The following is a 27976-nucleotide window of genomic DNA, read 5'->3' as shown; positions in this document are numbered from 1 at the left end:
ATTTTGATGCTACAAATATTAGCTGCTCTTGAAATTTTCTTTTTAAAATTGGTTTAACAATTTTAGTACATATACAGCAGGGCCCCACTTATACGGCGGGTTAGGTTCCAGGCTGTCGCCGGAAGGCAGAACGCCATTTTTTTCCATTTATAAATGCCAGACAACAAGTTTACACTAAATTATATGAAGTTAGTAATAGAACTAGGCATTAAAAACACACAAAGTAAAATACATTCACAGTACATTCATTACTTATCTTAAAGTATTTGTAATCTTAATGTAGGGAGAGAGGTGAGTAGTACTTATTTGTAGGAAGTCAGGTGCAGGTAGCCCAGGTGTAGGTAGCACTGGCTCCCCGTCTCATACTTAATATACGATATTTAAAATACCAGAGAGGTAAAATACTCACAGTACACTCATTATTTACCTTAAAATATGTGTAGTCTTAATATAGGAAGAGAGGCGAGTAGTATTTATTTGTAGGAAGTCAGTGTAGGTAGCCGGTGGGTGTAGCCCACCTGGGCTACACCCACCGGCTACCTACACTGTGGCCCAGAGCCGTATTATTAACATCGACATACCTTGTTCACTGAATTTAATAATTTCTAAAAACTACCTTTACATGCCATCATAAACGAAGGGAGAAGAAATTAATAATTCACGCTGAAAATTGTAAACAAAAGCGGAGTGGTGGAGTGGCCGGGCCAAACCCAGATTCATACACGTTTTCTGATGGCTGAGCAGAGAAAACGTAATGTTGTCCCTCCACCCGGCTACCACACAGGTCCACAAGTATTATTATCAGAGCACATAAAATATGCAATAAATGCCAGACAACAAGTTTACACTAACTTATATTAAGTTGGCAATAGAAGTAGGCATCAAAAAATACAATAAAAGGTAAGATACACACAGAGTACACTTATTACTTACCTTAAAATGTTAATGTTAATGTGCGAGAGGTGAGTGGCAGTGTGTTTATTGAATAAAATCAGAATGGCACACCATCATCCTCTAACTTAGCACTTAAAGCAAGATGCTTACGACTCCTCTTTTTATCACAGCTAACCTTAGACGCCATCGTTAGTGAGAGCCAACTACTTAACGAAAGAGGAAACGAGAGAGAGAACGAGATACAGAGTTCAGACAATGTCAGAATACAAACTGAACAGATAGTGGGCGATTACTTGGGCAGGAGAAATAAATGCCTATTAATGTGTGTCTACTTTTAGTTCATTCGCATACGTTTGTAAGAGTTTGTAAAACATTTACCTCGATATTTTATTATAATAATTACCTCACAATACAAATGCTCTTACATTGTGTACAAGTTAGTACAGAATAAACAAACAGCAACACACCATTTTTAGAGTGAATGAAGATATTATTATTATTATTATTATTTTGTAGGTAGTAGGTTGGTAGACAGCAATCACCCTGGGACGGACTACCGTCCTGCCAAGCGAGTGTAAAACGAAAGCCTGTAATTGTTTTACATGATGGTCGGATTGCTGATGTCTCTTATCTGTCTCATAAATATGCAAGATTACAGGTGTGTCTTGCTACTTCTGCTTACACTTAGGTCACACTACACATACATGTACACGTTTATGTATACACACTCATCTGAGTTTTCTTTGATTTTATCTTAATAGTTCTTGGTCTAATTACTTTTCCTTTTATATCCATGGGGAAGTGGAATAAGAATCTTTCGTCCGTAAGCCATGCTTGTTGTAAAAGTCAACTAAAATGCCGGGAACAATGGGCTAGTAACCCCTTTTCCTGTGAAGATTACTAAAAAGAATAAGAAGAAAATTGTCAAAGTGGGAAGTTTGAATGTGCGTGGATGTTGTGCAGATGATGAGAAAGAGATGATTGTGGATGTTATGAATGAGAAGCTTAATGTCCTGGCTTTAAGTGAAACGAAGCTGAAGGGGGTGGGAGAGTTTCAGTGGCGAGGAATAAATGGGATTAGGTTAGGGGCTTCAAATAGAGTTAGAGCTAAAGAAGTAGTAGCAATAATGTTGAAAGATAAGATATGGCAGGAACAGAGGGACTATAAATGTATTAATTCAAGGATTATGTGGAGTAAAATAAAGGTTGGATGTGAAAAGTGGGTTATAGTAAGCATATATGCACCTGGAGAAGAGAGAAGTGTAGAGGAGAGAGAGAGATTCTGGGAAATGTTGAGTGAATGTGTGGGGAGTTTTGAACCAAGTGAGAGTACTTGTGGTTGGGGATTTCAATGCTAAAGTGGGTAAAAATGTTGTGGAGGGAGTAGTAGGTAAATTTGGTGTCAGGGGTAAATGTAAATGGGGAGCCTTTAATTGAGCTACGTGTAGAAAGAGATTTGGTAATACATATTTTATGAAAAAGAGGATAAATAAATATACAAGGTATGATGTAGCACGTAATAAAAGTAGTTTGTTAGATTATGTATTTGTGGATAAAAGGTTGATGGGTAGGCTCCAGGATGTACATGTTTATAGAGGGGCAACTGATATATCGGATCATTAGTTGTAGCTACAGTTAGAGTAAGAGGTAGATGGGACAAGAGGAAGGTGGCAACAAGAAGTAGGAGGGAAGTGAAAGTGTATAAACTAAGGGAGGAGGAAGTTCGGGTGAGATATAAGCAACTGTTGGCAGAAAGGTGGGCTAGTGCAAAGATGAGTAGTGGGTTGGATGAGTTTTAAAAATGCAGTATTAGAATGTGGGGCAGAAGTTTGTGGTTATAGGAGGGTGGGGGCAGGAGGAAAGAGGAGTGATTGGTGGAATGATGAAGTAAAGGGTGTGATAAGAGAAAAAAAGTTAGATTATGAGAGGTTTTTACAAAGCAGAAGTGTTATAAGAAGAGCAGAGTATATGGAGAGTAAAAGAAAGGTGAAGAGAGTGGTGAGAGAGTGCAAAAGGAGAGCAGATGAAAGAGTGGGAGAGGCACTGTCAAGAAATTTTAATGAAAATAAGAAAATTTTTTGGAGTGAGTTAAACAAGTTAAGAAAGCCTAGGGAAAGTATGGATTTGTCCGTTAAAAACAGAGTAGGGGAGTTAGTAGATGGGGAGAGGGAGGTATTAGGTAGATGGCGAGAATATTTTGAGGAACTTTTAAATGTTGAGGAAGAAAGGGAGGTGGTAATTTCATGCACTGGCCAGGGAGGTATACCATCTTTTAGGAGTGAAGAAGAGCAGAATGTAAGTGTGGTGGAGGTACGTGAGGCATTACGTAGAATGAAAGGGGGTAAAGCAGCTGGAACTGATGGGATCATGACAGAAATGTTAAAAGCGGGGGGTTATATAGTGTTGGAGTGGTTGGTACTTTTGTTTAATAAATGTATGAAAGAGGGGAAGGTACCTAGGGATTGGCAGAGAGCATGTATAGTCCCTTTATATAAAGGGAAGGGGGACAAAAGAGATTGTAAAAATTATAGAGGAATAAGTTTACTGAGTATACCAGGAAAAGTGTATGGTAGGGTTATTGAAAGAATTAAGAGGTAAGACAGAATGTAGGATTGTGGATGAGCAAGGAGATTTCAGAGTGGGTAGAGGATGTGTAGATCAAGTGTTTACATTGTAGCATATATGTGAACAGTATTTCGATAAAGGTAGGGAAGTTTTTATTGCATTTATGGATTTAGAAAAGGCATATGATGAAGTGGATAGAGGAGCAATGTGGCAGATGTTGCAAGTATATGGAATAGGTGGTAAGTTGCTAAATGCTGTAAAGAGTTTTTATGAGGATAGTGAGGCTCAGGTTAGGGTGTGTAGAAGAGAGGGAGACTACTTCCCGGTAAAAGTAGGTCTTAGACAGGGATGTGTAATGTCACCATGGTTGTTTTATATATTTATATATGGGGTTGTAAAAGAAGTAAATGCTAGGGTGTTTGGGAGAGGGGTGGGATTAAATTATGGGGAATCAAATGCAAAATGGGAATTGACAGTTACTTATTGCTGATGATACTGTGCTTAGGGGAGATTCTAAAGAAAAATTGCAAAGGTTAGTGAATGAGTTTGGGAGTGTGTGTAAAGGTAGAAAGTTGAAAGTGAACCTAGAAAAGAGTAAGGTGATGAGAGTATCAAATGATTTAGATAAAGAAAAATTGGATATCAAATTGGGGAGGAGTATGGAAGAAGTGAATGTTTTCAGATACTTTGGAGTTGATGTGTCAGCAGATGGATTTATGAAGGATGAGGTTAATCATAGAATTGATAAGGGAAAAGAGGTGAGTGGTGTGTTGAGATATATGTGGAGACAAAATATGTTATCTATGGAGGCAAAGAAGGGAATGTATGAAAGTATAGTAGTGGCAACACTCTTATATGGGTGTGATGCTTGGGTTGTGAATGCAGCAGCGAGGAGGCGGTTGGAGGCAGTGGAGATGTCCTGTCTAAGGGCAATGTGTGGTGTAAATATTATGCAGAAAATTCAGTGTGTGGAAATTAGGAGGTGTGGAGTTAATAAAAGTATTAGTCAAAGGGCTGAAGAGGGGTTGTTGAGGTGGTTTGGTCATTTAGAGAAAATGGATCAGAGTAGAATAACATGGAGAGCATTTAAATCTGTAGGAGAAGGAAGGCAGGGTAGGGGTCGTCCTCGAAAAGGTTGGATGGAAGGAGTAAGGCAGGTTTTGTGGGCGAGGGGCTTGGACTTCCAGCAGGCGTGCATGAGTGTGTTTGGTAGGAGTGAATGGAGACGAATGGTATTTGGGACCTGATGATCTGTTGGAGTGTGAGCAGGGTAATATTTAGTGAAGGGATTCTGGGAAACCGGTTATTTTTATGTAGCCAGACTTGAGTCCTAGAAATGGGAAGTACAATGCCTGCACTCTAAAGGAGGGGTTTGGGATATTAGCAGTTTGGAGGGATATGTTGTGTATCTTTTTATGTATATGCTTCTAAACTGTTCTGTTCTGAGCACCTCTGCAAAAACAGTGATTGTGTGTGTGAGGGAGGTGAAAGTGTTGAATGATGAAAGTATTTTCTTTCTGGAGATTTTCTTTCTTTGTGGGTCACCCTGCCTCAGTGGGAGACAGCAGACTTGAGAGAAAAAAAAAAATTATTATGAAAAGCACTAAACCCACAAGGGTCGTGAATTGCTATATATAGTGAAGGCATACGAAAAGAATATTTTTCTACAGTTATCCCCCAGTTTGACTAGAGAACGTAATTCTTCCGACACTACCTACACAGCTGCTTTGTAAACAAATCTCATATTTACGTCAATTTCTATTCTGTGAGTGTATGTATTATGTTTATATGCTATGTAAAGGGTTTCGTATATAATTTTGAGGAAAATATCATAGAAGGATTAATGAAAATGCCTATATTAATGTAAAACAAGACATTTAGTGTGCCCAAGAGTGATTATTATTACGTAGTATTGGCGACATGAGTAGAGAGACACTTAGTTATTTTAATATGTACCTGCACACGAGCACAGTGTGTAAGTATATTTAGATACAGGTACACGTAAGTATAATTATCGGAGTACATATAAAATACGCAGTAACTTTAAAACACTTGAAATTTTGGAAAGTTTCCTGACATAATAGATGTGGTCACAGAGAATGTAATCAAACCGGGTGGGGCGCACTGTATTTGAAACACCGCTTGCCGTATAGCAAATTTTGGTCATAATTTGACATCGCCGTATTAGCAGAACTCCATAAGGTGAAACGCTGTAAAGTGGGGCCCTATTGTATTTAGGAAATCTGTAAATTATAAATTGTCCGTTATTAGGATTGCCGTTCTCTATCCCTTGTGCAGCACTTCCCAGTTTTAAGTAATAATCTGAAATGTTTGAGAACCTGGCCAAAGTCGAGATATCCTGTTTTCTGTAATTACATTTTGCTTGATTATAACAGGGTTGCAAGAAGTACGTGTATGCAGTGCTGAGGAGGCCTGGAAAGTCTTGGATATTGGACGCCAAAATCTTCACTTTGCTACTACTCGCCTCAATCACAACTCCTCTCGGTCACACTGTATCTTCACAATCAAGGTCATCAAGTTAGCCAAGGCAGACAGCCCCCATGTTGCACGAGTTTCAATGTGAGTATTTCACACACTGAATTACATGTAGGTTGGTAGATATCGATTGTTTAACCCTTTGACTGTTTCAGGCCCCTCTCTGAAACTGTCATTCTATGTCGCTCAATTTTTGAAAAAAAAAAAAAAATTATTTTTTCTTATGAAATGATAGAGAATCTTTTCCCGATGGTAATGACACCAAAAGTTCGAAATTTGGTCGAAAACTCGTGGAATTATGGTCCCGCGAAGTTAGCGGTCTCGGCGACATATGCATATCGGCGATTTCGCCGACTTTGAGCCCAATTTTCAGCCAATTCCATTGTTCCAGTTGACCAAACTCATAGCTATTTCTTTAGAACTCCATTTTATCTATCAGCTGTGTACAAGAAACCTCCCATTTACTAATTTGGACTACCCAATATGGTGGTCAGAAATTGGCAATTTGGCCAATTTCACGCAAAATAAAAAAGATGCCAATTTCAAAATAGGGTCCAGAATAAACAAGGTAGACATTCGTGGCACTAAAATAACATATGCTCTGTTCATTAGTCACATCTCTAGGCCCCTCTTATATTATTATTGCTTTCTATTTTGATTTTTTATTCATACAAAAAAATACAAAATTTACTGTTATGCAGACGACTGCATTATTGTAAAAATGGTATAAATAATATCAGTGCACTAGTGAAAGAATATTAGACTCCCTAGTTGACGTGTATTGGACGTGTGGTGTGATTTATTTACTCTTCAACATTGGTAAAAATCGAACATTTTCGCTACTTTGAGCTTAGTTTCAAGGTCGTTTTCATCGTAAAAGTAATGAAAATCATCTCTATTTCTGTAATATGTTTTCCATTTTATCACCTAAGACCATGAAAACGCGAATACAATGAAAAATACTATACGAAAATACACCTCAAAGTCGGCGTTTTATTCCAAAAAAACGATCAGTTTTTTTTTTCTCATTACGCAATGTGTGCTGCAGGATTTTTTTTATGTGGTGCACACTGACCACACAGACCCATTCTCTCACATGTGGGCCTACCAGCTTTCTCCCACTTGATTTGAAGCCGCTAGAATTATTGAGTATATATACGTCAGAAACATTGGCTCGTAAGACGTATTTATACGTCGAAAACAGTCAAAGGGTTAAGGAGATACTACCCTCCTGTCATACAAGTGTGAAATGAATCTGAAGAGTGGCAAGTTGAGTGGCAGGTCCAGGATCTGAGAATCAGTTTCTGGAATCACAAGCAGGAGAGTACAGTTTTATGTTACGTGTATTTTGTTTTAACGGTTGCAGGATTTAGAACCCCTGCACCCTGATCTCAACCCAGGCCTAACTAGGTAAGGAAATATTGCAGGAATAAGAACTACAGTCTTCCATGGGGAAGTGGAACAGAATTCTTCATCCATAAGCCATACATATCATAAGAGGCGACTAAAATGCCAGAAGCAAGGGGCTAGTAACCCCTTCTGTATCCATTACTAAATTTAAAGAAAAACTTTTGTTTTTCTTTTTTGGTCATCCTGCCTCAGTACGATAATGCTGGTTGGTTTAAAAAAAGAAACTAATACAATATTAGGAAATACACTTGGCTTTAGTATATACTTTACTAAAGACAAGTAGAACATGTCAAGATTTTCCAGTCATCTTGCATGTTCATGAGACAAAAGATCAACAAAGCTGTAAGAGTGCAAAGCCTTTAATTCCAGCAACTTTGTTGATCTTTTCTGTCTCATGAACATGCAAGATGACTGGAAAATCTTGCCATGTTCTACTTTCCTTCAGTATATACTTAAATGTGTATTTCCTAATACTAGATTTTTTTTTTTTTAACCACCCAGCATTATCCTGCTGAGGCAGGGTGGCCAAAATTGAAAGTTTCTCTTTAAATTTAGTAATGTATGTAGGAGAAGGGGTTTCTAACCCTTTGCTTTTGGCATTTTAGTCACCTCTTATGAAAAGTATGGCTTATGGATGAAGAATTCTGTTCCTCTTTCACATGGAAGACTGTAGTTCTTCTTTCAATGCTCCAGCTGTATCCCACTGTGGCAGGGTGGCCCAATAAGAAAAATGAAAGTTTCTCCTTTTACATTTAGTTATATATACAGGAGAAGGGGTTACTATCCCCTTGCTCCTGGCATTTTAGTCGCCTATTACAACATGCATGGCTTAGGGAGGAAGAATTCTGTTCCACTTCCCCATGGAGATAAGTGGAAATAAACAAGAACAAGAATTGGTAAGAAAAACAGAAGAAAACCCAGAAGGGTGTGTATATATATGCTTGTACATGCATGTGTAGTGTGACCTTAATTTAAGTAGAAGTAGCAAGACATACCTGAAATCTTGCATGTTTATAAAGCAGAAAAAGACATCAGCAATCCTACCATCATGTAAAACAATTACAGGCTTTCATTTTACACTCACTTGGCAGGACGGTAGTACCTCCCTGGGTGTTGCTGTCTGCCAGCGTACTACCTAGTGTAGTTCTTATTCCTTCAATATTTCCTTTCCAAGTTAGGAAGTGTGAATTGAGATCAGGGTGCAGGGGCTTTAAACCTTGCAACCATTAACCCTTTCAGGGTCGGCAGGCCCTCTCCCAAACCTGTTCTCAGGGTCGGTAAAAATTTGGAAAAAAAAAAAAAAATTCTTATGAAAAGATAGGTTTTATTTTTCTTTCTGAATTTTATAGGCTAAACAAAAAAAAAATGTTACCATCAATACTTACAAAGATACGGAGGCGTGAAGTTGACAGATAATGACCGGCATATGGTAACATCGCCGACTGCCGGCCACCCGGTATTACTTTATTTTTCAGGTACTATTTTCTATTAATTTTTTATTTTATTTTTTTCCAAGTAACTTTTTTGGCCTGTGAGACCAGTGTGAGCACTATTTTGTAAGTTATTTCTAATTCTATACTGCACAATAACTGCATAAACACTGTTGTCACTATTTTCTTTATAAAACATATTTACACAAACAAACAATACAAAATGTTGTTTATTACTATTTTTCTATATTTTATATACACATATACAGTCACAGGACATGTTTTTAGAAGTTCTGCAGCCTGTGGAAGTCTTTGAAACATGGTGTCATGCACAATGGTGGTGTACACTCCTCACACAAAACGAGTGTCTGTGCGTTGTTGTGGGCTTTTTTTTTTTTTTATGTGCACAGACGTAACGCCTCTTCTGAGCCTTTTTCTTGAAAGCATTAACAGGGAGTTTTGTTAAAAAGTGATCACCATGCTTCAGACGAGAAGGTAGTTGTTGATAATTACGTGGGTGGTTTTCTGTTGCAGGTGATGTTTCTTGGTACTCGATTATTATTTGTCAGACGAGACAAACAAAATTCACCATATGGTGGTTTGTTTCTGGTTCTCATATTGTATATGTTATAGGCATTGAGCATGGAAATGTCCAGAATTTGGAAAAAGAGTTTTATGTACCACTTATAACTCTTGCAAACACAATCAGCAAACCCAATCTGCATGTCAAATTTGTCCACTGAACACATATTGAGGGTGTAGTCAATCACAGCTGCAGGTTTTAGAATGGGTTCATTGCTTTCTCTATGCTGCCTGCCAGTGTGTGCCATTTCATTAGGGTGAACTGATGACAACGGTGTGACATCTCGTTTGTCATGCCTCTGAAATGCCATGATGTCATTGGTAGCAAAGGCCTGCACCTCACCTCTACGAGTGCCAGCGTCGAACCTGGGCATATGTTTACGATTTGCACGCACTGTGCCACACATGTGTCATGTTCACTCGCAAGAAATCACTGAGTAAGGGGCTTGTGTACCAGTTATCAGTATGTAATATATGTCCCTTACCAAGATATGATTCCATCATTGTTCTAACCACATCACCGGAGATACCCAGTAACTTCCTGGTATCTCGCAATGTATTACTTCCAGTGTACACAATTATATCCAGCACAAGACCACTGTAACAATCACAAAGCACAAACAACTTTATACCAAAGCATTTCCTCTTGCTTGGTATGCATTGCTTGAATGAATCTTCCTTTGAACAGAATCAGACTCATCAATAACAAGCTTCCTGAAGGGATAAAAATACATATTGAATTTCTGTTTCAGATACATGAACACATTCCTAATCTTGTATAACCTGTCGTTTCTGTCAGGCTTGGTTTTGTCTGAGAAGTGAAGCATACGTAATAGTAGCACAAATCGATTCACTCCTATTATATCACTGAAACCTGGGGTTGCAATCAGGTGGTCTGTTGACCAGTATGATTTCACACTGCTTATACACATGTGGCATAAGCATTATTGTGGCAAACAAAAGATACATCTCAGCCACAGTTGTCTCCTTCCACTGGTGTAGGTGTGAGTTTGGTGAAAGTATTGTTTGTCATGGTGTACTCGTAGTATCTGTTGCTTTCCCTGACTATAATTTCCATCGGGTTCGTCAAAGAATAACCTGAAACATTCCAGTTCACTGGCATTGTTCCCAAGTGTACAAGATGGCCGTATTCCACTTCGACTTTCATCCAAGTGATGGGGATTGGGAACAAAATTGGCAGCTTCCTGCCAATCCCAGGTGCAGTCTGCTGGTGGGTACTGGATATTGACAGGTGGTTGTGGTTGGAGGCTGGTGTGGTGGGTGGGTGATGGTGGCCTTTGTTGTAGATCAGCTGAGGCAGTGGCATGGTGACAGCATGGCCCACTGTTGGTGCCTCACGGCCGGCACCACCACTACCACCACCATGCACGTTTTCCATCCCAATTGCAGCACTATCTTAATTTTCACTGTCTGTTCCTGTTGTACAGTCATGGGATGTACTCCGAGATGTACTCCTTCCCCTTGGAATAGCATGTGGCACACTACCAGAGCGCATATATCGTCGTATATACTGACGTTTCACTGGAGAATATTCCACTTCACTATCACTACTGGAACTGTTTTCAAGAGCTTGAAGTTCATATTCAACATCACTATCATCACCAATGCTCACATCCGAGTCCGGGATTTGGGAAAATAGGAGTTTCCTCTTTGATTCTGGTACAACTGAACGTGAACAAAACGGCCCAGCAGCAGAGGTGGAAGGCTGAGGGTCGTCTGGTTTTTCCTCACTATTACCAGTACTGTATTATGGTCATTAGTTTCGGTCACCTCACCAAAACCTTGAAACTCATCTTCACTGGCACTTCCGTCTGTATTAGAACTGTCACTGGGGAACAAAAGTGTCCCAATTCGCCGAGGAGTGAGGAGCTTCTTACCGCGAGGCATGGTGAACAAGGTCTACTAAAATGGCGTTCCCACAATGCACCACTGGGTCCCAGATTTTTTTCTACCGCACACCGACTACGCACACCCATTCTCTCACATCTAGGCCTACCATCTGTTTCCCGCTTAATTTGAAGCCACTAGAATTTATGCGTACTAGTAAGGCACCAACCCTGGCGTGCAAGCCGTACTAGTACAGCACCAACCCTGAAAGGGTTAAAACAAAGTACACGTAGCATAAAACTATATTCTCCTACTTGTGTTTCCAGGGACTGATTCTCAGATCCTGACCCTGCCTCATAACTTGCCACTCTTCAGATTCACTTCCTCTTAATCTCATGGGCTCTATCATGCCTGCTCTTAAAACTATGTATGGAGTCTGCTTTTATCACTTCAGCAAGATCACTTCCTGACCACTCTAATACTGAAGAAATATTTCTTAATATTCCTGTGGCTTATCTGTAATTTTAACTTTGTGGTGTCCCCAGGTTCCCATTTCTTGCCTCTTAAACAGTCTATCCCTATCTACCTGAATTCTGCTATGATTATATTGTATGTTATGTCCACTCTGGTTTTTCTGTCCGTCAATATCGTTAGGTTCGTTACCATTAGCTTTACCCTGTAATTCTTGCCCTTGGATCTGGAATAAGCCTTGCTGCTTACATCTGCACTTTCGCTTACTTCTTGTTGCTTGCTTCTGCACTTATTTCAGGTGTGAGTTTCATATTGGTGCTGCATACTCCAAGGTGAACATAACATATGTTGTATAAACAGCCTAAAATAACTTTGAGATTCCTAAAGGCTACTCATAGATTCACTAGACAAGCATTGACTGTAGCGGTTATTCAGTTAATGTGAGCCTCTGGCATTATGTTGGGCACTATGCTCATCCCCCTCCCCTGCAGTCTTATTCTGCAACCTGTCTCCCTGGTCTATACCCAATTTCTGGACTTCTTGCTCCTTCCATAATTGTCATGACCTTGCATTTGAAGCAAACCCTTTTCTGACCACTCTTGCAATTTGTCCAGATCCCTATAGAGCTTTTTCTTGTCCTCGTATGTTTTTATTCTCGTTAGTTTTGCAGTGACAAACTGGGATACTTTTATATGTATGTATATATATTTTTTCTTTCTTTCAACAAACCGGTCGTATCCCACCAAGGCGGGGTGGCCCTAAAGGAAAAACGAAAGTTTCTCCTTTTACATTTAGTAATATATACAGGAGAAGAGGTTACTAGCCCCTTGCTCTCGGTATTTTAGTCGCCTCTTACAACACGCATGGCTTACGGAGGAAGAATTCTGTTCCACTTCCCCATGGAGATAAGAGGAAATAAACAAGAACAAGAACTAGAAAGAAAATAGAAGAAAACCCAGAGGGGTGTGTATATATGTGCTTGTACATGTATGTGTAGTGTGACCTAAGTGTAAGTAGAAGTAGCATAATGTACCTGAAATCTTGCATGTTTATGAGACAGAAAAAAGGACACCAGCAATCCTACCATCACGTAAAACAATTACAGGCTTTCGTTTCATATATGTATTTTTTTTTTTTTTTCAACAAGTTGGCCGTCTCCCATCGAGGCAGGGTGACCCAAAAAAGAAAGAAAATCCCCAAAAAGAAAATGCTTTCATCATCATTCAACACTTTCACCACACTCGCACATTATCACTGCTTTTGCAGAGGTGCTCAGAATACAACAGTTTAGAAGCATATACATATAAAGATACACAACATATCCCTCCAAACTGCCAATATCCCAAACCCCTCCTTTAAAGTGCAGGCATTGTACTTCCCATTTCCAGGACTCAAGTCCAACTATATGAAAATAAATGTATATGTGAATACACACTCGTCTGAATTTCTTATTTCTTTCTCTGGTACCATTTCCTTTCAGTTCCTTGGGAAAGTGAGTTAGATATCTTCCTTTGTTATGGGTGACTAAATGCAGGAAACAAAGATGGAATGAGACAATTGAGAGAGAACTCTTAATTTACATTGTTTTACTTTTGTGCATCAGTAGCATAAACCAAGTGACAGCAGAATGACAATAACCTTTCTCTTTATCATTTATTTTCCCCTCAGATTTAAAATACTACATTTTTTTTTTTTTTTTTTTTTTTTTTTTTTTTTTTTTTTTTTTTTTTTTTTTTTTTTTTTTTTTTTTTTAGGGGTATTCATTGAATATTTCTTTCTATCCATATTTCAAAGAGATAGTGAGGTAGGAAATAAATTATAAATGTACGTATCTTGGTATGTTTTGTTTAATGCAACCTAAATAAGAAATTAGCATTATATAGATCATTTTTTCAGGCTTTCTGTGTGTGATCTTGCTGGTACAGAACGGGCTGGAAAAACACGAAGTAACCAAGATCGCCTCAAAGAGGCTAGTAACATAAATACTTCGCTTCTAGTACTCAGCAGATGTATTGAAGCTTTAAGGTAAAGCTATTTTACCAGTAAATGCTGTGGTATTTTATTGAAACTTGTCCAATTTTAAATTCTGGTTGGTGCATTTAATAGCTTATTTCTATACAGATATAACAGTAGACATTGGTCATTCCTGCCTGCTCTTAAACCCCTTCAATCAATTTTTTTTTTTTAAATGCCAATGACTAGTCATGGATTTAATAAGCTTCCTTGCTACAGTAATTCCATATTAAAAATTAGTCAAACCATGGTAATAAGCAGGCAAAAAGAGTCAGTTGAAAAAAAGACTAGCATTATCAATGATGTTTATTTGGTAAATAGTGTTTCACTCACTTTATAAAAAATCCTTAATAATTTAAGTCAGGTCTTCCAAGTGCTTGTTTAGGCTGTTAAATATACATTTTTCTGAACAGACGGAATCAGATGCAGAAAGGCACTAAGAAACGTGAGATTCCTGTGCCATACCGTGACAGTAAGCTCACTCGGTTGTTCCAAAGCTTTTTTTTGGGCCATGGTAAAGCTGCCATGATTGTTAATATCTCAAAGACACCCCTTCTTTTTGATGAAACTCTACAAGTCCTAAAATTCTCGGCAATTGCAAAGCAGGTAGGAATTCTTGTGTATTGTGTGCTAATGTTTAAAAAAAAATAATGATTTTGGTGTCAATTTTAAGCTTAAATTATCATGCAAGTTTATATATATATATATATATATATATATATATATTTTTTTTTTTTCAACAAGTCGGCCGTCTCCCACCGAGGCAGGGTGACCCAAAAAAAAGAAAGAAAATCCCCAAAAAGAAAATACTTTCATCATCATTCAACACTTTCACCACACTCGCACATTATCACTGTTTTTGCAGAGGTGCTCAGAATACAACAGTCTAGAAGCATACACACATAAAGATACACAACATATCCCTCCAAACTGCCAATATCCCAAACCCCTCCTTTAAAGTGCAGGCATTGTACTTCCCATTTCCAGGACTCAAGTCCGACTATATGAATCCCTTCACTAAATATTACCCTGCTCACACTCCAACAGATCGTCAGGTCCCAAGTACCATTCGTCTCCATTCACTCCTATCTAACACGCTCACGCACGCTTGCTGGAAGTCCAAGCCCCTTACCCACAAAACCTCCTTTACCCCCTCTCTCCAACCCTTTCGAGGACAACCCCTACCCCGCCTTCCTTCCCCTATAGATTTATATGCTTTCCATGTCATTCTACTTTGATCCATTCTCTCTAAATGACCAAACCACCTCAACAACCCCTTCTGCCCTCTGACTAATACTTTTATTAACTCCACACCTTCTCCTAATTTCCACACTCCGAATTTTCTGCATAATATTTACACCACACATTGCCCTTAAACAGGACATCTCCACTGCCTCCAACCATCTCCTCGCTGCTGCATTTACCACCCAAGCTTCACACCCATATAAGAGTGTTGGTACTACTATACTTTCATACATTCCCTTCTTTGCCTCCATAGATAACGTTTTTTGACTCCACATATACCTCGACGCACCACTCACCTTTTTTCCCTCATCAATTCTATGATTAACCTCATCCTTCATAAATCCATCCGCCGACACGTCAACTCCCAAGTATCTGAAAACATTCACTTCTTCCATACTCCTCCTCCCCAATTTGATATCCAATTTTTCTTTATCTAAATCATTTGACACCCTCATCACCTTACTCTTTTCTATGTTCACTTTCAACTTTCTACCTTTACACACATTCCCAAACTCATCCACTAACCTTTGCAATTTTTCTTTAGAATCTCCCATAAGCACAGTATCATCAGCAAAAAGTAACTGTGTCAATTCCCATTTTGAATTTGATTCCCCATAATTTAATCCCACCCCTCTCCCAAACACCCTAGCATTTACTTCCTTTACAACCCCATCTATAAATATATTAAACAACCATGGTGACATTACACATCCCTGTCTAAGACCTACTTTTACCGGGAAGTAGTCTCCCTCTCTTCTACACACCCTAACCTGAGCCTCACTATCCTCATAAAAACTCTTTACAGCATTTAATAACTTACCACCTATTCCATATACTTGCAACATCTGCCACATTGCTCCTCTATCCACTCTATCATATTCCTTTTCTAAATCCATAAATGCAATAAAAACTTCCCTATCTTTATCTAAATACTGTTCACATATATGCTTCAATGTAAACACCTGATCTACACATCCCCTACCCACTCTAAAACCTCCTTGCTCATCCGCAATCCTACATTCTGTCTTACCTCTAATTCTTTCAATTATAACCCTACCGTACACTTTTCCTGGTATACTCAGTAAGCTTATTCCTCTATAATTTTTACAGTCTCTTTTGTCCCCTTTCCCTTTATATAAAGGGACTATACATGCTCTCCGCCAATCCCTAGGTACCTTCCCCTCTTTCATACATTTATTAAACAAAAGTACCAACCACTCCAACACTATATCCCCTCCTGCTTTTAACATTTCTGTCATGATCCCATCAGTTCCAGCTGCTTTACCCCCTTTCATTTTACGTAATGCCTCACGTACCTCCCCCACACTTACATTCTGCTCTTCTTCACTCCTAAAAGATGGTATACCTCCCTGACCAGTGCATGAAATTACTGCCTCTGTTTCTTCCTTAACATTTAAGTTCCTCAAAATATTCTCGCCATCTACCCAATACCTCCATCTCCCCATCTACTAACTCCCCTACTCTGTTTTTAACTGACAAATCCATATTTTCCCTAGGCTTTCTTAACTTGTTTAACTCACTCCAAAATTTTTTCTTATTTTCATTAAAATTTCTTGACAGTGCCTCTCCCACTCTATCATCTGCTCTCCTTTTGCACTCTCTCACCACTCTCTTTACCTTTCTTTTACTCTCCATATACTCTGCTCTTCTTATAACACTTCTGCCTTGTAAAAACCTCTCATAAGCTACCGTTTTCTCTTTTATCACACCCTTTACTTCATCATTCCACCAATCACTCCTCTTTCCTCCTGCCCCCACCCTCCTATAACCACAAACTTCTGCCCCACATTCTAATACTGCATTTTTAAAACTATTCCAACCCTCTTCAACCCCCCCCACTACTCATCTTTGCACTAGCCCACCTTTCTGCCAATAGTCGCTTATATCTCACCCGAACTTCCTCCTCCCTTAGTTTATACACTTTCACCTCCCTCTTACTTGTTGTTGCCACCTTCCTCTTTTCCCATCTACCTCTTACTCTAACTGTAGCTACAACTAAATAATGATCCGATATATCAGTTGCCCCTCTATAAACATGTACATCCTGGAGCCTACCCATCAACCTTTTATCCACCAATACATAATCTAATAAACTACTTTCATTACGTGCTACATCATACCTTGTATATTTATTTATCCTCTTTTTCATAAAATATGTATTACTTATTACCAAATTTCTTTCTACACATAGCTCAATTAAAGGCTCCCCATTTACATTTACCCCTGGCACCCCAAATTTACCTACTACTCCTTCCATAACATTTTTACCCACTTTAGCATTGAAATCCCCAACCACCATTACTCTCACACTTGATTCAAAACTCCCCACGCATTCACTCAACATTTCCCAAAATCTCTCTCTCTCCTCTACACTTCTCTCTTCTCCAGGTGCATACACGCTTATTATAACCCACTTTTCACATCCAATCTTTATTTTACTCCACATAATCCTTGAATTAATACATTTATAGTCCCTCTTTTCCTGCCATAGCTTATCCTTCAACATTATTGCTACTCCTTCTTTAGCTCTAACTCTATTTGAAACCCCTGACCTAATCCCATTTATTCCTCTCCACTGAAACTCTCCCACCCCCTTCAGCTTTGTTTCACTTAAAGCCAGGACATCCAGCTTCTTCTCATTCATAACATCCACAATCATCTCTTTCTTATCATCTGCACAACATCCGCGCACATTCAGACTTCCCACTTTGACAATTTTCTTATTCTTTTTAGTAATCTTTACAGGAAAAGGGGTTACTAGCCCATTGTTCCCGGCATTTTAGTTGACTTTTACAACACGCATGGCTTACGGAGGAAAGATTCTTATTCCACTTCCCCATGGATATAAAAGGAAAAGTAATAAGACCAAGAACTATTAAGATAAAATCAAAGAAAACTCAGATGAGTGTGTATAAATAAATGTGTACATGTATGTGTAGTGACCTAAGTGTAAGTAGAAGTAGCAAGACATGCGTGTAATCTTGCATATTTATGTTTCTGGGTGCCTCTGCAAAAACAGTGATTATGTATGAGTGAGGTGAAAGTGTTGAATGATGATAATATTTTCTTTTTGGGAATTTTCTTTCTTTTTGGGTCATCCTGCCTTGGTGGGAGATGGCCAACTTGTTGAAAGAAGGAAACACACACCCACGCATGCACGCGCGCGTGTACGTATGTATGTACGTCTTCTCCCACTGAGGCTGGGTGACCCAAAAAAAGAAACATTCACCATCATTTATTATTGTTCTATATTGTTTTTTGCCTCTCAAGTTAATTTTACGAGTGACATCTAATCTGTTGTATCTGGGCACCTCTGCAAAGACAGTGATTGTGTGAATGATGGTGAGTGTTTTCTTTTTTGGTTCGCCCTGCCTCGGTGGGAGACAGCTGTGTTAAAAAAAAAAATTGCTCATTATGTAGGAAATATTTTAGACATATTACTCTTACATTGCAAATTATTTACAGGTAGCTATTAGTCAGGCCAAGGAAGAACACACAAATGTTAAAATCTCTAATAGAAAGAGTCACTTCACCAGTTTTGTTCGCCAGTCTCTCAATTCCACTGGGAGGCTTTCTGTTCCCTGGATGAAAAGGCCTAGTGATATCACATTTGGAGCAAGGTAAGAGCTATTATAATCAGTTAACTTTCTATTAACAACTTTGATGCAGTATCCTTGTCATATCACATAACCTCTTCAACTAAAATGAGCAGTATGTGAAGTATCGTCAAGTTAAGAGATCTGACGTCCACTTGAGATGTGGTTTCCAGGAGTAACTTGGCTTCTAACCGTATTTTTTTTTCCATGAACCTGTGAAGTAAATCTCTGAAACTTACTTTCCATTTGTACTCTGCTATGCAGTATACACTTATCTAATATAGGGAATTGTGACTGAACAAATTAAGCAGTGTAGAGGTATGAAAAACTTTTTCAGGGAGCAGAAATGCAGGTGCTGAGAAGATTTAGTCATTCAGGATGCAGTAAAACAGATTCACTAAGAGGCATATAAATCTTGGGCAACTTTGTGGTAATGCAGACCACCTAGGAGGGGTTAAGAGGGAGGGTGTGAAGGTTATGTGATGGGGGCTTCAACATCTAGCAGGCAGGTGTGAGTGGGTTAGATTGAGTGGACTCAAATGATTTATGGAATTTAATGTGCTGTTGGTGTGTAAGCACAGTCTGATAAATGATTATTTATTTGCTCTTGGAGATTCTGGAGTTGTAGTGTAAGTTAGGAACATGGACCATTTTGTACCTTTACCTTTGATATACCTTGAAGGCTCTCAAGGTATATCAGAGGCAGCCTGGACTAGGCTTCAGTGACAGTCAGCATGTTTGACTCCGAGTTGCCTTGCATTGAAAGAACATATATGCAAATCTCCATATCTTTGTGGATTCTTTTTATGCAGATTTTCTAACACTATAGAATGGATGGGGTTTAAACCCATGGTGAGTGAGGTATTCTGTGTGGATGTTGCATGTTAACCTCATAAGATCAGTGTGGTTCACAAGGTGTATAAAAGATTTTACAATTATTTTATTGTTTTATACAGTTGGGAATCTAAATACAAAAAATGGTTCTATTTGTTTATTAATTTGGTTATGGTCCTAGCACATTATTTTTCTACTTAAATATAATGGACACTAATTTTTTTTCTTTCTTTAATATTTGCTATTCAATTACTAGTCATTGTGATAAACTCTGAAGGAAGTACTGCAGTATTTAGTTAAATTTATGTCTGAAAAGTTTCTGAACTGAGCAGAGCTCTAGTGTACCATATGATAACCTCAATTTTAATAGTTTGTCTACTTTGCTGAAATGTGCATTGTGATTTGTTGCATCCTGTTCTTTATTGATTGATTTATGCCTTAAATATTTAATTTTCTTGTGATTATATTTGAGCTTTCATGAAAGGAGCATTGTAGTAGGCCTCCTGGCCTACTTTGGTTAGGCAGTTTACTAAGTAACCTGCACTAAACCAACTATAGCAGCATGTGTGTGTGTGTGTGTGTGTGTGTGTGTGTGTGTGTGTGTGTGTGTGCAAACTTCTCTGTAGTGTAATTTTGTACATACAATTATTATTATTGACTGCTAAAAAAAAAAGATACACAGCAAGAAGAAACCTCTTATTATTGCTATTTGTGCTTTATTATTAATGTAATGTAGGTTGGTAGACAGCAACCACCCAGAGAGGTACTACCGTCCTGCCAAGTGAGTGTAAAGCGAAAGCTTGTAATTGTTTTACATGATAGTAGGATTGCTGGTGTCTTTTTTCTGTCTCGTAAACATGCAAGATTTCAGGTATGTCTTGCTACTTCTTAGGTCACGCTACACATACATGTAAATGTTTAAGTATACACACTCATCTGAGTTTTCTTTGATTTTATCTTAATAGTTCTTGTTCTTTCTTCTTATTCTGTTTAGTAATTATTACAGGAAAAGGGGTTACTAGCCCATTGTTCCCGGGATTTTAGTTGACTTTTACGACATGCATGGCTTACGGAGGAAAGATTCTTATTCCACTTCCCCATGGATATAAAAGGAAAAGTAATAAGAACAAGAACTATTAAGATAAAATCAAAGAAAACTCAGATGAGTGTGTATAAATGAATTGTACATGTGTGTGTAGTGTGACCTAAGTGTAAGTAGAAGTAGCAAGATGTACCTGTAATCTTGCATATTTATGAGACAGACAAAAGACACCAGCAATCCCACCATCATGTAAAACAATTACAGGCTTTTGTTTTACACTTACTTGGCAGGACGGTAGTACCTCTTTGGGTAATTGCTGTCTACCAACCTACTACCTGACGAGCTGTTGGAGTGTGAACAGGGTAATATTTAGTGAAGGGATTCAGGGATACCAGTTATTTTTATATAGCCGGACTGGAGTCCTGAAAATAGGAAGTACAATGCCTTCACTTTAAAGGAGGGGTTTGGGATGTTGGCAGTTTGGAGGGATATGTTGTGTATCTTTATACGTATATGCTTCTAAACTGTTGCATTCTGAGCAACTCTGCAAAGACAGTGATAATGTGTGAGTGAGGTGAAAGTGTTGAATGATGAAAGTATTTTCTTTTTGGGGATTTTCTCTTTGGGTCACCCCGCCTTGGTGGGAGACGGCTGACTTGTTAAAAAAAAAAAAAAAAGTTCTTGTTTTTATTGCTTTTCCTTTTATATCCATGGGGAAGTGGAACAAGAATCTTTCCTCCGTAAGCCATGCGTGTTGTAAAAGTCAACTAAAATTCCAGGAGCAATAGGCTAGTAACCCCTTTTCCTGTTTAGCCTACTAAAAAGAAAAAAAGAAAATTGTCAAAGTGGGATGTTTGAATGTGCATGGATGTTGTGTGAATAATAAGATGATTGTGTATGTCATCAGTGAGAAGAAGCTGGATGTCCTGGGTTTAAGTGAAACAAAGCTGAAGGGGGTGGGAGAGTTTCAGTGGGGAGAAATAAATGGGATTGGGTGACTCTTCAAATCACTAGTGCTCCCTCACTTAGAATATTGCTCAGTGCTGATGGCCCCGTTCAAGGCAGGAGAAATATCTGAGCTATAACAAATACAGAGATTGTTTACAGCTCACATTGAGCATCTAAAGCACTTAAACTACTGGGAATGCCTGTCAGTCTTGAACATGTATTCATTGGAGCGGAGGAGAGAAAGGTACATATTATATACCTGGAAGGTACTCCAGGGCTTGGTCTCAAATCTGCACACTGCCATAACATACTGGAGTGAGAGATATGGGAGGAAATGTAAAATAAACCCAGTGAGGAGCAGGGGTGCGGTGGGGACAATAAGGGAACATTGTATCAACATCCGGGGTCCCAGACGGGTTACCAGAAGATATCAGAAACACGGCTGGAACCAGTGTAGAATCCTTCAAAAGGAAACTGGACAAGTATCTTCACCAGGTGCCAGATCAACTAGGCTGTGATGGATATGTGGGTCAGTGGGCCTCCAGCAGCAACAGCCTAGTTCACTAGACAAGCACCAGACGAGCTGAGCTCAGAGAGTCGTTAAACTCTGAAAACTCTTCAAAGGTATATCAAAGGGGTTTCAAATAGACTTAAAGGAGGAGTAGCGATAATGTTGAAGGATAAGTCATGGCAGGAAAAGAGGGAAAATAAATGTTTGAATTAAAGGATTGTAGGGTAAAATAAGGGTTGGATGTGAGAAGTGGGTTATAGTAAGTGTTTATGCACCTGGAGAGGAGAGAAAAAGATTTTGGGAAATGATGAGTGAGTGGTTGGAGATTTCAATGCTAAAGTGGATAAAAATGTTGTGGAGGGAGTAGTAGGTAAATTTGGGGTGCCAGGAGTAAATGAAAATGGGGAGCCTTTAACCCTTTGACTCTCACAACCCCAAATCCTGAGGTGTCGAACAAATTTTGAATTTTTTTTTTTCTCTTTTGAAATGACAGAGAATCTTTTCCTGATAGTAATGACACTACAAGACCAAAATTTGATGGAAAACTCATGGAATTACGCTGTTGCGAAGTTAGCGGCCTCGGCGATATTTACAAATTGGCAATTTCGCCCACTTTGAGCCCTATTTTTGTATAATTCCATTGTTCCAGTCGACCAAACTCATGGCTATTTCTTTAGAACTACATTTGTTCTATCGATTGAGTACAAGAAACTGCTCATTTACCGATTTCAACTACCCAATAATGTGGTCAGAAGTTTGCAATTTGGCCAATTTCACACAAATTAAAAAATATGCCAGTTTCAAAATAGGGTCCAGAATAAACAATGCAGACATTCCTGGCTCTACAATACCATTTTCTTTGTTCATCAGTCACGTCTTCAGGCCCCTCTGATATTACTCTTGTTTTCTATTTTGAATTTATATTCAAAGAAAAAAATAGAAGATTTACTGTTATACAGACTACTGCAATATTGTAATAATTGTATAAATAATGTCAACCCATTCATGACTGCAAACCATATTTTTCAAATACTGTATATGCAATTAACATTTGTTTACTTATACATAAGAACATAAGAAAGGAGGAACGCTGCAGGAGGCCTGCTGGCCCATACTAGGCAGGTCCTTTACAATTCATCCCACTAACAAAACATTTGCCCAACCCAATTTTCAATGCCACCCAAGAAATAAGCTCTGATGTGAAAGTCCCACTCAAATCCAACCCCTCCCACTCATGTACTTATCCAACCTAGATTTGAAACTACCCAAAGTCCCAGCCTCAATAACCCAACTAGGTAGACTGTTCCACTCATCAACTACCCTATTTCCAAACCAATACTTTCCTATGTCCTTTCTAAATCTAAACTTATTATCCTCTGATAATATTTATCCTAAGCAAGTAAATAATTTTCAGCAGTGACATTCTTGAAAAAAGTGTGGAACCTCTAGTGGAAGAAAATGAGGAAGATGAAAAATACGAGGTTAGTATGTTCTTTGTTCAGTTTTGTCACCCTACCTTCGTGGGAGACGTCCATTGTGGTTAAAAAAGAATAATATCCATTAGGTAATTACAAAGGAAAAGTTTTTTCCATTTCCAGTGAAGTTAATATGACTGAATTATTTATTAATATGACAATTTTTCTTCCATTTTATAATTTGTGCAGATTTATAAAATGTGTCTTTTTAAAAAAAAATTTCAGGCACTTGTTCAACTTATTGCCAGTCTCAAAGATGAACTAGTTAAAGAGCATAAAGAAAAGGTTGAATTGGAAGAGCGTTTGAGAGAACAACTGTTCTCAGAGTTCTCCCAGCAACTAGTCGAGATTGAAAATTCATGGAGGTTAGATATGAATTTTGCATAATTTATAAATTCTATTTATATAATGCCTTATTCTTCTCTTATGACTCTCCTTGGAAACTTTATATAGATTTTTTGTTAGTCTGCTTTACAAGTGGAATAGCTAAATAGTTTCAAATTGCAGCAGTTCCACAATAGGATGGGAAACCTCAAATGATGTGTCAGCTCATCCTGGAACATTGTCACAACAATGATGTAGACTGGATCTTAATGTCTTCAGTTTAGTCTTTAAATTTTGGATTAATTTTGAATATGTTGAATGTATAGAGAGCCTGCCACTGTACTTGTACAATGGATTTCCTTTAATGTTGAATTTGCAGACTGAAGCTGTTATTGTATCTTAGTTTATTTGAAAGCCTGGCACTAACTGCAGTATACTGACATTACCTTTCCTAGTGGGATGCAACCCTCAACAATTGGTTAACATTCAGATACTTGTTTCTGGGTAGGCAGGAACAACACCTGTCACAAAATTTAACTTTGGTTCTTTCATCACGAGCTGAAGACACTACTACTTGAACTACTAGTTACAACCATTTGGAGATATGTGGATAACACACTTTAACCAAAAACAAGTAGGATGTCAGTAACTATTAAAAGCATTCTTTCCAGGTAAACTTAACAAGTTAACAGAAGGAATTGTTTTAGAAATGATCGTGAGTTTTTTTTTTTTAAACAGCACTATTTGTGGTTTTGTATTAATAGAGACTAATTGTTGTATTTCTTCACCATTAAATTGTATGTAATTTATGTAACTAAGTATTAAATTTTCTCCAGCCAACGTCTAAAAGATCAACAGGCTATATCTGAAGAGTTGACAGAATGGAAGCTTAATGCACTCATGAAATCTACCAAGAAATTCAACATACACAAACGTTTTAGACAAGACGATGATCCAGATGAGGAGTACGTTTCTTCACTAACCTATTTTCAGGAGCAGCATAAAGTTCAGGCAAGTTGAAGAAGAGTCCTCTACAAATAAAACTTGTTCCTGTGTGCCACATGACTTTAGTAGTTGTTTTTAAGTTTGTGAGGGGAAATTGAGCTGTAGCCAGTGATCCACATTCTTTTACTTTCAGTTGAGTGATTTCAATTAGTGCTGTCATATCTTATTTTTTTTATCCATTGTGGGGCATTTTCATTTGTATCATTGCTGAGGTTCTTTCCCATCTTAACCACTAATGTGGAAATACTTTCTAGCATTCATGGGTTCAGTTGATTGTGTAATATCCCACTATGCCCTCTTGATCTTGTATTCTTGTCTAACCAGTCTATTATGGTACATCCAGTGCCTCATCATTTTTAAATTTGTGAACTTTGTTCCTATGTTTTTTTCTTCCATTTGTTGAAGTAAAAAAATTGCTGCAATGTTTTGAAAAGTTTCAACCTCATCTAGGTGGTCCTCCAGTCAAGTTAATGTAGATTTTTAATTAAGATGTGTGAGCACAGTCACATAATTGGACAAATGAATTAGATAATATATACAGTATGAAGTTAGTGTGTGTTCCTGTAGGATTTTTAAGCTTTTTGTTTTAGCTACCTTGTTATTATTTGAGTACATGACTTAATGGCTTTGAGGAGGATGCTGATTTATTCATTAATGTTAGCAGGCTTAAGGGATGGTGTCAGGGTAGGGGAATTAGAGGACAAGTGGTAAGAGCAAATGGTACGATAGGAAGATCAGCTGGTAGGTAAGTGGTGGGGATGATGGGCAAGCAAACTCCTTAGTAAGCAGTCAGTTTGCTTAGTGCAGTGAAATGTTTGAATTCTTGAACAGTATTTCGTACCTTGTCCCAGGAATCGTATATATCAGACATGTCTGCCCTCCAGGACACCACCTCAGTCTGGTTCTGTCACTAGTTAAGTGAGCATTCATCCGAAACATTTCGCAAATTTTGTGCTTGTTACACAAATAACCCGCACATAAAAGAGAGAAGCTTACGACGACGTTTTGGTCTGACTTGGACCATTGACAAAGTCGTCGTAAGCTTCTCTTTTATGTGCGGGTTATTTGTGTATCGTTCCAGTCACGGTATTGTGCCTTTTTTTGTTATTTGTGCTTGTTTATTGATTGCTACTGCAAAATAAGCCACCATGGGTCCAAAGAAAGTTCCTATTGCCAGCCCTTTGATAAAGAAAGTGAGAAACACGATAGAATTCGAGAAAGAGATTGTAGAATGGACCCTAAGAGAGTTCTGGAGGGATCACTTCAACATCCTCCATTGCATAAGAATTAAAGGTAAATCTTGGCAGGAAGTGACTTCCAGGACTTTGAACTCTGCTGGGAGAAAATTGTGGCCAGAATGTATCCTCGAAAAAGATTTAGAAGGGTTTGAGGCTGACTCTGTTGAACCTACACCTGTTGTGGAATGTACTGTGTCTTTGGGGAAGTCCATGGGGTTGGATGTGAGTGGCCAGGATGTGGAAGAGTTGGTGGAGGATCACAGGAAAGAACTAACCACTGAAGAGGTGAAAAACCTTCAACTAAAACAGCAATAGACTGCAGCTGAGGAAGTTGCTTCAGAGGAGAAGGAAGAGAGGGAAGAAGGTGCCTTCTTCAGTGATTAAGGACATTTTTGCAAAGTGTAAACTTTTGTTGAAAAATATCACCCTGACCAAGCTGATACAAGCTGTATTTGCAGCATGTTCAGTGACAATACCCTGTCCCATTTTAGGCAGATCTTAAGAGACGCCAGAGAGAGCGAACTCTGGATAGATTTTTAGTGCGATGCGTCCATTGCCAGTAAAAGACAAAGAAAGGAAGTAACCCCAGAGAGCTTTGATACCTGCAGTCCTTATGGAGCGGATTACCCTTAAAAACAATAGCTGCAACTCTCTCTCCACCCCTCGCCTTCTTCAATATGCCAACAAGAATCTTCAATAAAGGTATGTGATGTTCGTTTATCATTAAAATTAGTGCTTTATTTTTTTCTCGTTTCTATACGTGAAACTATAGTTATTATTATTTTTTTTTTATTATCACACTGGCCGATTCCCACCAAGGCAGGGTGGCCCGAAAAAGAAAAACTTTCACCATCATTCACTCCATCACTGTCTTGCCAGAAGGGTGCTTTACACTACAGTTTTTAAACTGCAACATTAGCACCCCTCCTTCAGAGTGCAGGCACTGTACTTCCCATCTCCAGGACTCAAGTCCGGCCTGCCGGTTTCCCTGAATCCCTTCATAAATGTTACTTTGCTCACACTCCAACAGCACGTCAAGTATTAAAAACCATTTGTCTCCATTCACTCCTATCAAACACGCTCACGCATGCCTGCTGGAAGTCCAAGCCCCTCGCACACAAAACCTCCTTTACCCCCTCCCTCCAACCCTTCCTAGGCCGACCCCTACCCCGCCTTCCTTCCACTACAGACTGATACACTCTTGAAGTCATTCTGTTTCGCTCCATTCTCTCTACATGTCCGAACCACCTCAACAACCCTTCCTCAGCCCTCTGGACAACAGTTATTCAAAAAAATTGAATTTTTTGTGAATATTTTTGGGTGTCTGGAATGGATTAATTGGATTTACATTATTTCTTATGGGAAATATTACTTGGGTTTTTGTACGTTTCGGATTTAGACTGACCTGGAACAGATCAAGTACATAATCTGGGGTTCCACTGTAATTTGCACTGAAATAATGAGTTTTTGAAATGAGTATTAGTGAATAACTGTGTAAAAATTAATTTACATGTACCTAGTGTGTTCTTTATTTAAATATACGTACTAGTTATTGTTGCTACAACGAGGAGGCGGTTGGAGGCAGTGGAGATGTCCTGACTAAGGGCAGTATGTAGTGTGAATATTATGCAGAAGGTTCGGAGTGTGGAAATTGGGAGACGGTGTGGAGTTAATGAAAGCATTAGAGGGCTGAAGAGGGGTTGTTGAGGTGGTTTAATCATTTAGAGAGAATGGATCAAAGTAGAATGACATGGAGAGCGTATAAATCTGTAGGGTAAGGAAGACGGGGTAGGGGTCGTCCTCAAAAAGGTTGGAGGGACAGGGTTAAGAGTAACTCTGGTCAGATCACTGACAGTGATAAGGATATGTGTGAAATTCTCAATACCTACTTCCTCTTAGTTTTCACCCAGGAAAATACTAGCGATATTCCTGAAAGATGTGTAAAGGTAGAAAGTTGAAAGTGAACATAGAAAAGAGTAAGGTGATGAGAGTATCAAATGATTTAGATAAAGAAAAATTGGATATCAA

General features: G+C 38.6%; 1 protein-coding gene across 4 annotated transcripts in view; it reads left to right on the top strand.

Annotated features, from left to right (window-relative positions):
• The window catches only part of LOC128694842 (kinesin-like protein KIF20B), a 276960-nt gene that overhangs the window by 55256 nt on the left and 193728 nt on the right, over positions 1-27976 (top strand). For all 4 annotated transcript variants that reach the window (XM_070094293.1, XM_070094292.1, XM_053785169.2 and 1 more), the window contains exons 9-15: positions 5856-6039; positions 13593-13721; positions 14123-14315; positions 18441-18595; positions 23321-23387; positions 23607-23746; positions 24542-24716. In XM_070094293.1, coding sequence (XP_069950394.1) covers positions 5856-6039; positions 13593-13721; positions 14123-14315; positions 18441-18595; positions 23321-23387; positions 23607-23746; positions 24542-24716 — 1043 coding nt within the window. The remainder of the gene's footprint in view (positions 1-5855; positions 6040-13592; positions 13722-14122; positions 14316-18440; positions 18596-23320; positions 23388-23606; positions 23747-24541; positions 24717-27976) is intronic.

The sequence above is a fragment of the Cherax quadricarinatus genome, chromosome 45, assembly GCF_038502225.1.
Source record: "Cherax quadricarinatus isolate ZL_2023a chromosome 45, ASM3850222v1, whole genome shotgun sequence".
NCBI classification, from domain to species: Eukaryota; Metazoa; Arthropoda; class Malacostraca; order Decapoda; family Parastacidae; genus Cherax; species Cherax quadricarinatus.
This window is presented reverse-complemented; position numbering and strand designations above follow the sequence as displayed.